General features: G+C 33.1%; 1 protein-coding gene across 5 annotated transcripts in view; it reads left to right on the top strand.

Annotated features, from left to right (window-relative positions):
- Positions 1-13,146, top strand: part of LOC109533837 (cytokine receptor) — a 29,075-nt gene extending 15,929 nt beyond the window's left edge. For 2 of the 5 annotated variants that reach the window (XM_019899319.2, XM_019899320.2), the window contains exons 2-13: positions 5,458-5,605; positions 5,858-6,000; positions 6,087-6,210; positions 6,760-6,895; positions 9,276-9,466; positions 9,538-10,173; positions 10,527-10,672; positions 10,732-11,141; positions 11,195-11,568; positions 11,641-11,793; positions 11,912-12,137; positions 12,469-13,146. In XM_019899319.2, coding sequence (XP_019754878.1) covers positions 5,491-5,605; positions 5,858-6,000; positions 6,087-6,210; positions 6,760-6,895; positions 9,276-9,466; positions 9,538-10,173; positions 10,527-10,672; positions 10,732-11,141; positions 11,195-11,568; positions 11,641-11,793; positions 11,912-12,137; positions 12,469-12,880 — 3,066 coding nt within the window. In that variant the 5' untranslated portion in view covers positions 5,458-5,490 and the 3' untranslated portion in view covers positions 12,881-13,146. Of the gene's footprint in view, positions 1-4,670; positions 4,750-5,454; positions 5,606-5,857; positions 6,001-6,086; positions 6,211-6,759; positions 6,896-9,275; positions 9,467-9,537; positions 10,174-10,526; positions 10,673-10,731; positions 11,142-11,194; positions 11,569-11,640; positions 11,794-11,911; positions 12,138-12,468 lie in introns of those variants that run through there. The other 3 variants (XM_019899316.2, XM_019899317.2, XM_019899318.2) reach the window with 2 other exon arrangements.
- The last annotated feature ends 1,365 nt before the right edge of the window (positions 13,147-14,511 follow it).

The raw sequence follows: 14,511 nt of genomic DNA, 5'->3' as shown, positions 1-14,511 counted from the left end.
CAACAACAGCATACCGCCAATTTTTTCTCAAGTGTATCAAAACAGCAGGAACAAAACAATTTCTAATAATTACTGCAAAGTTGCTGAAGTCATCAATTCATATTAAGTAAACGCCGTTAATTAATGAACACGTTAATTCTGAATTAAAACCAGTTTTGATTTCTGCAAAATAATAACGAAAGCTTTTTGTGGAAATATAATTTCACCATTTTAAACGTGGTTTATCCAGCAAATTATTACCATTAGCGTAGTCATTTATTTTTCAAAGATTAAAAAGGAATGAATTAAGTCTACTTTTCCCATGGTTGAGATTTTTCTAGCTCGCACCTTATTATACGTTTTGAGAGAAAGTGGTATAGTACAATATTGGGTGCAATCGGCCTGTTGAACTGTATTTGAGTGACAAATTGAATAAAAACAATGCAACTTGGTCGAATGCTTGGAACCATTTATTCAATTGTTCGGCCTTTTCGATTCCTTTACACTGGCCCTTAATGTGAAACGTTTAAATTTTAACAAGGTTATTTTAGTTGGTACGCGTGTAATAACGCTCCTGCGTTATGAAAGTATTTCTGAACGTTTTTCCGTAAATGTGCGTGTCCCAACTATACCAGGTGTCGCAATAAGGATGGTAAGCGGCTGTATCTTGGTAGTATTTGTTGTAGTGTTCGCAAGCAAACTTTAATAACAAACTTGGTTATTTTCAAATTTCTCAGATGACCGCTGGATGGCGTAATTGCAAACGGTATTTTATAAAGTCGATTTTATACATAAATTGTCCCGATAAGTCAAACATCTAGTCAGTTTAGTCAACAGATTATAAAAACCGTACTACTTTCCTTATAAACTTTTTTCCTAAGTTGTCGAATAAAGTGTAGGGGGAGAGTGAAACCGCTGAATGCAAAGAAACCCGTAACACCGACACGGCTTTGCCGATTTCAAAGTTTTTACTATCAATTGAAAGAACCATAAAAACTCTACGATATGTGATATAAAAACAATATAATAATTTTCGAATGATCCGCTGCTCAAAAACCATTCTTTGTTTTAATTTTTTATGCTAAATGTTTAAATTTCAAATGCTGCCATCAAGTTAATTTACACGCATTCGAAAGCACACGAAAAATTGAACCAAACAGCAAAATTTTTAGATGCAGTCAAAATTAAAACAAATATTTTTTTTAACAGCGGATTTTTCGAAAATTATTAAAATAGTTTTTATATCACATATCGTAGAGTTTTTATTGCTCTTTCCATTAATAGTAAAAACTTTGAAATCGGTAGAGCCGTGTCGGAGTTACAGGTTTCTTTGCATTAAGCGGTTTGACTCTCCCCCCACTCTTTATTCGTCAAGTTAGGAAAAAAGTTCATAAAGAAAGTAGTATGGTTTTTTATGATCTTTTGACTAAGCTAACTAGATGTTTAACGTATCGGAACAATTTCTGTATAAAATGGAATTTTTTAAAATGCCGTTTGCAATTACGCCATCCAGCGGCCATCTGATAAATTTGAAAATAATTTCCACAAAATTCTTTTCTTCAAGTTTGTTATCAATTTTTTGATAGGATAAACTAAGTTAACGGTTAACCAGTATTATTTGTTTCAAAAAATGATATTGTTATATCGGGAAAGTACAAAACGCACATATTTGAAAATTGACACGAGCGTCATAAAAGTTTCAGTTCAGAAAAAAGCGTCGTAATGAAACACCCTATATGTTGATGATAAAATATGAGCGAAAATTGGATAGTTTTTTAGTTATTGGACTTTAACGTTGAAAATTCACTTTTCCGTAATTTTGAAATGTGGCAGGAGAAAGGATTCATACTATATTAACATCGTATACAAAATATTTTGTATTACAGGGTGATAATAATAAACATCCATATTAGCATACTATAACTGCCTACTTAATATACGAAACAGGTAAAATAAGTACCTACTCAAAATATGGCGTATTTTTAATTAATTTTTTAATTTTTAAGCATTTTTCCATTAACTTGTTGTTGAATTACTCTTAAGCGATTAGTATCTTATTATTGCTATCAATTGTAAACTGGAACCCTCTAAAAAGATCTATATTTCTCGTAAATGATTACAGACGGGTATATGAAAACATATATGGCAAAATAATTGTAATGCTAAATAGCCGAAAACCCGCATTTTTCCTGTTCTGCAACTTTCACGACGCACTGTATAATTGTCAATATTATATGTTAAATTTGCGCGTTTACTATAATAGGTACTGTACATAATTCTGGTAAAGTGTAAACCTGTTTTATTCTATCGATAGGACACTATCTACCATTCGTATACTTAATTAATATGGCCTTTTTGTCTTTAAGCTTATTTCTTTGTAGTTAGATTTTACTCAATTTATAATTAACTTTTAAATTATCGATTTGCTAACAATGTTGCCTTTTTACGCAGACAGGCGGATCTATTTAATTTGCTTACATTTAATCAATACGTAACACGCAAATGACTTACACTGAAGCAATAGAAAAGTTCATATTTCATACTTAGCCAAAAATAAAAGTGAAATTACATTCTCAAAACGTTTTAGGAAATCAAAATAATTTTTGTTTTTGTGGTTTTGTATTCCAGTATTGGTTTGGATTAAATTAGTTTTTGGTGGTGTATTCTTGATTTTGGGTTAAAACATGTTTCTAAAAATACTGAAACAGGTTCTGGTTTGTGCCAATATGTCCTGGTATTATACAGTAGAATTTATTTATATTTATTATCATTTAATTAATTACCTTTTTTATACAGTAAAAAAATGATGACATACAAAAATCATTATTATGCCCCCTACACGCCCATAATTATAAATGCTGCAGGTTGCAGGAATTATACCCAGTCTATGTGGTTAGTAAACATCTGAATTACAGTTATTACTATTTAAGATTTGTTATTGAATGTGTCATTATTTCGGAAAGAATAATAAAACAGTATTCAAAAATAGAACTCCTAACAGCTTTGAAGAATTTAGACGATTATAAATTAATTTATAGCTGACAATTTACACAAACGTGAATGTACAACAGGGTTATGGATCTTCTTTAAACTTCCTACACGTGGATCACCGGTGTATCGCCCTAAAATAAGAACATATTTTCGTGGTTGTTAATTAAAAATAAACCATTTTCCTGTTATAGAAATTTAATAACATATTTTATTATTGTACTGCGAATTGTTGGAAATAGACATTCTTAACTTTATGCCCACAATATTCGTTAGGAATACTTTTGTATGAAATTTTTTATAAATTTCAAGGAAAAATGTTGCTACTACTACGTGATTTTTCAGTAAAAATTAAAATGCGGTATCCCAAGAATTCCTTAATAAAAAATCATACAACCATTTGGTATAATGCTATTAATATTTTATGTTCGATTAGAATCGATTTCCCTAAACACATGCTAATACGTATTAAAATTCATGACATTGCAATGTTAATTCTGTTTATCGCGGAGTGCCTGAATAATAATTGCATTCGTCTTCATATCAAAACTTTAACAATTACCCAGTAATCTTTAATAGTCTTACCTGATGTAATTGCCTAATGCCACGAATATATAATAACGAATCATATGATATTTTTTGTATCTATAATTCGAGAAAAACACATTTTGTTTATTTAAAAAAAAATGTAAAATGGTTCAATTTTCTTTTAACGATTAAGAAACAAACACAAATTTAATTCCGTTCAATATTGAAACACTTTTTGCAAGTCTTGGTCTTGCAGGACATGATCTTGGACTTGGTATTGCAAACCAAATGAAAGTCTTGGTATTGCTTTTTTGCATCACTATTGTGAACGAGTTCCTAGATGGATTGTCTAATATTCCTTCCTCCTTAAACACTCTTGTTATTCATGGCTCATTGAACACTCTTGCAGTTCTTCGAGCGCGAGGACCTTAAGCTCGGCTTAAGGCTTAAGCCATCAGTAAATAAATACAAGTATTATTTTAATCTTTTTCTTACGTGTCAACAATATATTTTGTGCTTTTTACACCGACTTTAATGCCTATGATCAAACGTCCAATGCATTGCCTATGAACCTGGTTTTGATAGTCACTTTCAGTTATCCGACAAGGCATTCGAAATTCAATAAATAATTAATTTGTTTTAAATTCTAATTTACAATTTGTTTAGTATTTACAACGAAAACGAATGCTTCGTGCTGAAATTCTGCTTTTTTAAAAACCTCAAATTCTGAGGCGAAATATCCCACACAACAGGTTTTGAAAAATCTGTTTTCTGCTATCCTACAAATGATTGTTTTCCAGTTGATTCCAGATTGTTCAGGGGCGCGTGAGTGTGAAATAGAAATACCGAAAAGTGAAACAATACTTAGAATCAAGTTCCAACATCCATTCATTAATTTGCTATATTTAAAAAGAAATATATATAGCTATATGAATTTCCGAATGACCATATTCCTTGTATCGGACATCGGTTGTTTAGGTTAGCAAAATGAGTGTCTCGCAGCAATAATGATTAACTGCTATATGTGATTTGTTAGTGTAATTTTGATTGACGTAACTGTTCTTTGAAAAGAATAAGCACATTTAAAAGAAATCAGTACATTTATCTGTTATTCTGATAGTCATGATAATGTTTAGTGTTTATAAGTAGATATTCATTATTAATCAGTCTTGCATAAATATTACTCTGGGGGTTTTAACACATATAATCGTAGTTGTGTTGCTCTCATGAAACTATATACATAATTGTTATTTGGTAAGCGTAATTCATACATTATAGGTATATATAATTAGGACTTAGTTAATATTTTTGAGTATAAGCTAATATGGGCTACGTATTATTTACTACAAATATTTTCATCAAATATCTAAATCTTTTGGTAGTTTATTTTGCACATATTCTATTTCCTTTAAGTAGTTACTTATGACACATGGTTTGTTTGTGGAATACATATATTTTTTTTTATTAAACTAAATCATTCTTTAGCATCACTATTTCTACTATCATCATCATTGCGAATTTTTAATGAAAAATTTTAAAAGTAACATGCTACTTGTGGAACCTCATACCAAAGTGAAACTGCAAAGATGGAACCTGTTCCAGAAAAATAACCGTTTAGTACTCTAATATGTGTTTCGCTCAATCAATCATTAACACTACTAAACATTTTCAATTGACAAATGGTTATTGGATAGATGGCTCGACGGTGTCGCATCGGTTCTGTTCTTTCTTTTCGGTTTTATAAGACGGTTGCAAAAATAATCGGTTAAATCGGCTTAAATTCAATTTTTTATAATATTTATATTTATATTATTGGAGCATAAAACTCAGCACGCAAAATACGACACATATATTTTATGAATATGAATGCTTTGTGAAATACTAATACTACAACATATTTCATTTTATTCAAGTCATAACGTTTCGAGATTTAGTAATTTAACTCTGACTTTTTGACAGAAGTTCGGCACACAGCAAAGAAGCTAAAAAACATTCATGGCGAACTTGCAGCTCATGCACTGTCTCTTATTGGTCACGTTCATCAGTTTATCGTGGAGCGGGGCACAAGCAAGAGCACGCCAATGCTTGGAGTTGATACCCACTGGTGGATGTAAGTTTCAAAAATATGAAAATAATAGGTTTAGAGTGGTTACTAACCTAAATATGATTTAAAATATTTAATTTATTTTTACATATTTTTATAGCAGGTGTTTTAGTAGATAACATACTAAGCTGTTGAGATGGCAAACTGCTATACGTGAAGATTGTAATAATTTCATTTTTGTAAAAGTTAAAACAATTAATTTATTGGCGATTACATTCTAGCACAATATTTTATTATATCTAATATGTAATCATTTAGATACCTTTCCGCAAGGCGACATTATTCTGGAAAAGGGGTCTGATCTAAACATCACATGTGTACTAAATAAGAAATATGCAGCTAAATATAACTCGTCTGCAAGTAGTCTGTTGAGCTTTGTTTTGGGTGCCGACCGTCTTCCAGTAAGTAAACAGTTAATATACAACGTTTGTAAATGGTACACTTAATCTGGACTTGAGTGTATTTAAATACTTTTTGTTTTGTACAGTCCGAAATATTGAACTCCACTGCAATACGTCTTTATGTTAAAAACCATCCGACAACGCCGAAGGCAGACTATTTCTGTTTGTTGAATGGTACTTATATTTGTCACAATGTTATTGCTGTAGGAAGTAAGTAAATCTTTTATTTTTTATATATAAGACTATTTTCTTTCAATCGCTTTTAATCTAATACAAAAAGTACAGTTTTTGGCTTTATCACTCCTATGGCGTATCACTTGGCAAGCACTCGTAAGATTGGGTTCGGACCTATTGTCACCATCAGCTGGCCGTAACTTGCAAAAGACACATCCAAAGCCTATACTTTAAGAAAAACCACTACAGGCTACAGGATGATTTTTCATTAGTTAAAAGGCTTATTACTATCAAATTTGTTCTGCTGATTTTGAAATCTTCATAACTGAATTAGTGAACACAGAAGTAGTGTAATATATGCCGAACGATTTTTATTCTTTATATAAGCATATTTCGTTTTCCGTTAATTAAAATAACTTCATGACCCCATGACCCCCACAGGTTGTTCCGATAACGTAAATATTGTAACTGTACTTAGTATTTCCAGCCTAAACTTATTTATTTTAAATTCTGTCTACACGTTAAAACATCCAAGTTTTTTTTATTTAGTTCATTAGTTCATATATTAAACAATGTTTTTTGCAGCTAAGCCACAAGACGTGACTGATTTTGACTGTATGGGTCAAAATCTTAATAATTTTACTTGCACGTGGATTGCTCCAGAAAATTATGTTCGCACTGACTATCACTTGGATTACACGCCTGCCAGGTCAGGAAGAAGGTATGGTAATCATAAAAGGAAGAACCATATGGTTCAGGAAAAAATGACTGCGTGGCCCATGGCCTAAAATTATCTTGAAATAATCAATGAAAAAAGTGGAGAAATCAGTTAAATTATTAGTTTGATATCGTATATGGTTTAATGTATATGTCGCCGGCAATGTGTAAAATGCCTAGACAATCTACGAACTAACCAACTCGCCAGGCTTTTTGCAGAATCGCTGCTACTTCGGGCAATCTGCACATTGACTACCATATTTTAGGCAATCTGCAAAATGCCGTACGCGTTAGTCAATGTGAATATCACATATATTTAATCTTCACATTGACTAGACAATGTGCATAATATCTGATGCAGGAAAATTGCAGTTTACTTTCTGCCGAACGGTGATTATGCCAAACTTTGTAGTTCAGTGGTAATAAGTATAAGGTAATGGCGAGCGGAAGAAAATACATATTTTTAGTGAAATTAAATTATTTATTATATATTAATTTAATTATTTAATGGGAAAATACTATATTGTTTTACCAAATACAAAACAATTTAATGTAATAAGATTATTTAACACTAATATTATAATTTATCAGCAACATTAAAGTATGGAAGCATAATTTATTAGCTCCATAACCGCAGAACTTTTAAAATGTTTGTACACACACAAAATTATGCTGTTGTTTTCATTTATATTTACAATTTCCGGCACGTTTCTCGAAAATCTTGTGCGTTGTTTCATATTTAGTCTATGATTTTTCATTGGAAAAGATGTCGCCTATTCATTGCACTGGTTTCCATTTTAAACTAAATAATATGTAAACGCGAATACCAAACTACTGAAAAATATTTTTTTAGAAAAGGGCCTCTGCAGGGATCGTAGCCCCGGGCCCTACCACAGGTTAATCCGGTTTGAATAATTCCATACATATTAGTTAAAAATCAAAAAGCAACACTGGAAACGTGGTAAATTTTACAAAGTTGTTTGCTACATAACATTAATTATAATAAGATGGAAGTACATACTAAACTGTAACAATTTTTGGCGAGTTACTCACTTGTTGGCGACTTGTTCAAACATGCAATACAAATTAAACATTTTTTAAACTTTCAAATGTTATTGTTTGTACACATGTACTTATTTAATCCATAATAGCATGTCAGAAAAGCAAACAATAAAACCGGAAGGTTGCGGATGAGCATAGGCATTTTCAAGAAAAGCGAAAATTTGATTATTTTTTCACTTTCGTCAAAGATAAAGCTGTATGCTTAGTATTTTCAGTCGACTGTGTCGACATTAAAAGAATATAACATACAAAAGCATTATGATACAAAACATGAACAACAATATAAACTTTTGTAAATTATTAATGAAGGTTACTTTATATGCGGCCCGTCAAAAAAAAATATATTATTTTAATATTTATATATTAAAAAACATAATTATATATTAACTAAAGGTTGCTCACCCAGGGTCTTGTGTCAATAGTCAATGTGAAGATTAAAAATTAAACAAATCTAACACTAAGATTGAATCGCGCGTACGGCATTTTGCACATTCCGAGATTTCGTACATTGTACATTGGTGGTAACAAACATACTATACATACCATACATACTATATAGGGACTGATTCCGAAGTCTAATTAACTATTTAATGCATATGATTACTTTTACTTGCTTTAAACTAAGCTACCAGGTGCATGTATCTATAATTCTAATGTCTTGATTTACAATCTACTGTTGTTAATTCGAAATTGTTTCCTATCCTTCTAAATGCCTAGCCGATAATAGTAATTATATTGCCAGAAAATTAGTTTCTCGATTTATGTAAACTGAAAGGATATTTATACTTCTTCGGACAAAAAAAACCCGCATGCTATTGAAAAAAGTCGTGATTGGCTTGGCTTAAACCTCTAATGGAAAATAGTTTGTCCATTTCGTAGTGAATCAGTAATGTCTTTGCGATTTAATATTGTGCTCCTGGAAAAGCTGAATTTCACTGCGTTGCTGTTTGAGAGCCCTGTGAAGTCGCACTTTTGCTTGATTGATTGACTTGATTTGATGCCGGAAGTTTTATGATACCATGACCACATATTTCAGTAATTCATTCAAGCGCAATGGGTCTCTTGGACTCACTTAATTGAACGCTGATTACGTATAAATATTCTTTAGAAGCTGCAAATTTAATTATTTTTTATGTTACAAGACTTTCAAAATTTTGTGACAGATAAACAAAAAACATGAAGAAAGCTTATTAGAAAAAAAAAGCTGGATGTTCAGAAAAATAATCTTTAGTAAAAACTAATGAAGCACCAGGATTTAACTAACTGAATGAACTTAATAATTTATGTTGGTGGTGAAACCTACTTTGTTAGTTTTGTTATAGCTCATTTAGTCCATGTCCCCATGAATTAAAGGAATCAAAAATTGGCAATAAAACGATGATGAGCTGTACTTGGTCCTTGACTTCGTCACCATTATATCGCCATTCCCATAGTCATTTGGAATTTGTATTATTTGCCAATGACACCTTTGGTTCGAGAAACTGGACTTACTTAATAAATCATTACAGTAGTGGTGAGAATTATAATAATTTCTTTAAAATAATCATGCAGAATTAGATCTAAAATATAATTTTTTTATTTTAGTACGTCCGAATCCACCAAAAAATTTAGGCGCAATTAGTGAATCTCCCCATTCTATACAATTGAAATGGTCACTTCCAACGTTTATGCTAAACTTTCCAGGGGGGTTCCGTTATCGCGTGTGTTGGTGCAATGAGCAAAGTAAAGAGTGGAACACCATCTACTTGCCAAACAAAACGTTATCTAAACATTTTCACGCTGATGATTCTAAAGGAAATTTCTTATTAGATAATCTTCCTTACGCGCACTGTATATATGACGTAAGAATTTCGATGCGACCAAAAAGCGCCACGGATGATAGGATGTGGTCTCAAAATGCATCAATAACTATTCGAACTTTATCTAAAATACCAGACAGTCCTCCAAATACAACTTTAGGTGGTTTTGAAATTTTGGACGGTGTTGGAAAGAGGATCATATATTGGCAGAATATTCATAGCTATCAGGAAAATGGAGATAATTTTACCTATAACATTCAGGCAGTTGAAGATCCTACTATTAAGCCAGTCCAACTTTTAAAGAAGTACGCAGTGTTTGACAAATTGCCTAATAGGAACCTCACATTTAAAATTTGGTCTGTAAACAATGAAGGAAAATCTTTAGACCATTCTGTTGTATTTGTACCTGCAGAAAGATATAGTAAGTAAATTTTCTATTATCTAACAGCAATACTTTGAAACTGTCACCCCATATTCCGTATCTCTTCATACAGACTGATATATTAATACTGAGAGGTGATTAGATTGACACTTAAATAATGAAAAAAGTTCTTATAAACATGCTCCAAAAAACTTCTTAAAGTAACTGCTCCCAAATGCAAAACAGATTTGCGTAGAAATTTTGAAATTATGTTTATGAATTGTAAAATTTAGTCAAGGGCTCACGAGCAGAATTATTTCATATATTCCCTAACATTCCTATATCTTTACTACAGACAGCAACGATTATCTACAGTTTCAATCATTTTTAAACATCAATTGACTAATTTTTAGCTCTCAAGCCAGTCCGAAAATTGATCAAAAAAGATAACGGAAATGGAAAATACAACATCCAGTGGATCGACAGTGGCGATTCTAAAATGACACATTTCACACTCTTCTGGTGCGCTGCACTAATGGAAAGGCCCTATCCTTGCAAGGTAACTAATTATCTGAATATGAGAATTAAGATATTTTCACGTCTCTATTTTTACCAAAGGGAAACTTGAATTGGCTGATCTTGCAAAAAGGAATGAAGAATAAGACTTTGCAATTGCCAGTATTTGCCAATGAAAGTAATTATCAGTTTGCCATGTCTGTAAATGGGATCGACAGCAGTAGCGGGCTACTGTGGGCCGACTGTACAATCTTATATGGAAGTGGAAAACGTAAACTCAGCCAGACTTACTTAAAAACGGTTTCGTCTCGCTATATAGTTATACAGATACATTCAGGATGTATTACTTTAACCGATATACAAGGATTTAACGTTAGCTATTGCCAAATTCTTCAGCCCGGGTCGGAAGAATGTCAGCCAAACACTTTAAACTATAAATTTTTTGATGTAGACAATGACACTTTCGATGGAGATGCAGAACTTAATATTACAAACTTGATACCTTATACTGGGTGAGAAAGTTCTTTATGTTCAGTTGCTGATTCTGTAATTTTATCACTTCTAGATACCAAATTCGGGTTAAGCCCATTTCATTAGGGTCAGAACTTGACTTTGGTGATTCAATGTTTAATTCAACCATCGAAGACACACCTTCTGCACCAACCAACGTGCAAGTTGTGAGGCGTGAGCCTAGAATTTTGACACTCCATTGGGAACCTCCATATGAAACCAATGGTCATATAAGAGAATATCGCATTTATGTTAGAAGTCCAACTCAAACACTTCCACCAATAACAGTAACTTATATACACGATTTGAAAAAGTATTCCCAGGATATAATAGGCTTATTACCACGATCTGAATATACACTAGGTGTTTCAGCATGTACAAAGACCTGCTCACCTTATGCGACAATTAATGCTTCCACCGATATAAATTGTAGGTATTGCCAATTTAACATTAATTAAGAGAATATATTAAGATTCATATACTTGCTTTATTGGATTTTAGTCCCTGGTGTAATTACAAAGCCCAGTGCAAACTGGAATGATTTAACGACTATTTTAAAATGGGAAAAACCAGACGAACTGGAAACTCTAGTGGATTTTTATGAATTACAAGTTGCGAATGACGACGGACGGCAGCATAATTATACCACACAGAGTAATAACAGATTTGTATTACTATTGATAGTAAAATACGATTTAGTCTACACATTTTCACCCGCAATGGAGTTTTTACAGGTTGTATGCAATTTCATGATTATTGCTATGTTTTATAGATGTAACCTTTTCACTTGGAGAAGTATGCGAAAAGGATCAAACTCAAACTATTTACGTAAAGGTGCGAGGAGTAAATGTCAGATACAATCAAACATTACCGGGACCTTGGAGCGAGAATGCCGATTTTCCATGTATACGAAGTTCTGTATCAATGTCTTGGATTTTCAGCCTCATAGCAATTGCGATTCTAATAATATTTGTAATTACTATCTTCGCTACTCGAAGGTAAGATGGGAATGTGTCGTGAGTAAATTTAAGTTATCTGAATGTAGTGCAGTAATACAGCGGCTAAATATTCGGTTAAAAATGTTGGGGGATTTAAGGGGATTCCAAATCGTTGAAACACTTAAGTTGCCAACACAGGACACAAGTTTCAAATTTTCAATTTGCACAATTTAAAAATACAAATATCGGTGCAGATGCAAGGTAGCCGTTGTAAATTGGGTAAAAAATAGTGCATCTTTAAAAGCTGATATTGTATAATATATAATGCCATATGTAATAAAATATTGGTTAAAGCTTGCTGAAACGCATCTAATTATATATATTTTTCTAGATCTGTCCAAAAGGCCATTGGACAGCGTCTATGCGAGGTGAAATTGCCTTCTGCCTTAGATGCGGCTGCAAACGTTGAATACTCCATGGCTGAGATTCAACGGGACAGGAGAGAACTATCTCAGAATTGGAACTGTGATACTAGCACCAAGGTTCCAAGCACAGGATATCTACCTTGTTATCCTGAAGAAGATCCAAATGCAAATACAGGCTCTTACGTTATTGCCGGCAACCCATTGTCAATGCCGGTAGAAACGCAAGCCATAACAACAGTCCCAGAGGATGTTTCCGCAGAAAACTACAAAGTTCTTCCCATAGAGACATTAAAATTGCTTTGGCAAAAGCCTGCGCCTGAAGTTACCTCTGCCGGCTACCTTTTGGTCGGAAATTCTAAGAACGAAAAATCGGGTTAGATTATTTATCTCTAACGTGGTTTTTCATCAGCTTTTGAATAACTGCCTTGAAAATATAAAATTAATCTTTTGAAAGTTATGAGAAATTACAATTTAGATGTATTGTGAAATGTTTAAAAGACTGACCGTAATTTGTAACGAGTAATTTAAATGTTTTTGGAATAACAGAAACTTTTAAATTGCCCTTTTTTTAATGTTAAAATAAGATTAGTTTTACATTTTCGTGTTCCTTTATTTAATACTTTTATTAAAATATAAATTTGAAATATTGGCGTCTTATTTGGTTTTAGATTATATGACGGTTTACACTATTAAATGTTATAAACGTTTACTCTCCTTGCAAAACTCGTTAGTTCATTTACTAACTGCTATTTTTTGAGAAATTGTCACAGAAGTATTTTTTCTTAAATGAAAACAATTATTCAAAAACCATGGATAGTCGACAGTACTTTACGACTTTCCTTTGATGTTGGGCTATAGAAACAATAGAAGTTTTACTTTATATTACTTATCAAAATCGTTAAATGCATCTAACGGCATCTTATCCGATTCTAAATGCATCTTATCGAATTCGAGGTTGGGAAAGTAAAACCTTGCTATTTGATTTCTATCAAAGGTCATCCGAAGCGTTTTCGTTTTAGTTGAAGATTTGCCATTTTGGAATATGGATCGTTTAACTGTCGAAGAACGCGTGAAAATTATTAAATGTTACTATAAAAATGGTGATGCTGCTGTATCAACGTTTGGAGCTTTACGAGCAGATTACGGTTGACATAATCGACCCACAGAGCAAACAATTTCGAACACAGTGGAAACATTTGAAGAGACTGGATCTGGAGACTGATGTAAGGCCTGTGCATCATCGCAACATTCGTTCGGCTGAAAATATCGCTGTTGCTCAATGTGTGGAGGAAGACCCGAATGCGTCGATTCCCCGACGTGCGCATTTGGGCTTGTCTTACGGCTCATTGTGGCGAATTTTGCAATTGGATTTGAAACTCCATCCGTACAAAGTCCCACTGACTCAATAACTTAAGCCTCAAGACCATGGACAACGCAGAACATACGCAAATTGGGTGACTGAACAAGCCGCTGATGATGATTTTTCGAACAGAATTTTCTTCAGCGATGAGGCTCATTTTTCGCTCGGTAATTATGTAGATAAACAGAACAGCCATGCATGGGGCTCTCAAAATCCTCAAGTGATCGCAGAAAGGCCATTGCATCCTGAAAAAGTGACCGTATGGTGTGCATTATGGTCCGGTGGTGTATTGGCCCCTATTTTTTTAACGATCAAGAAAGAGCCATAACAGTCAATTCTTGAGAAATTGAAGATTATGATCTGGAAGACATGTAGTTTCAGCAGGATGGGGCAACGAGTGCACTGGTGCCAGTGCACAACACTGGCAGTTGTAGCCATATTGCGAGAGACATTTTCAGGACGCGTAATTTCGAGATTGTCAGATTGGAGTCAATTGGCCCGCAAGATCCTGCGACTTTTTTTTTTTTTCGGTGAGGTTTGGGAAATGCTCTTTCACGCACTCCCAGAGCTGGTGGTCTGTCGCTCTGGGTTGTGTGGGACTCCAGCTAAGCTGTTTACCCACTAAAACCCTTTCCTCACCGCCGAGGTG

The sequence above is a fragment of the Dendroctonus ponderosae genome, unplaced genomic scaffold (assembly GCF_020466585.1).
Source record: "Dendroctonus ponderosae isolate FM_Combo_2020 unplaced genomic scaffold, Dpon_F_20191213v2 Dpon_F_20191213_1, whole genome shotgun sequence".
Lineage (NCBI taxonomy): Eukaryota > Metazoa > Arthropoda > Insecta > Coleoptera > Curculionidae > Dendroctonus > Dendroctonus ponderosae.
The sequence above is the reverse complement of the archived record's forward strand: the minus strand, read 5'-3'. Positions and strand labels throughout refer to the sequence as shown.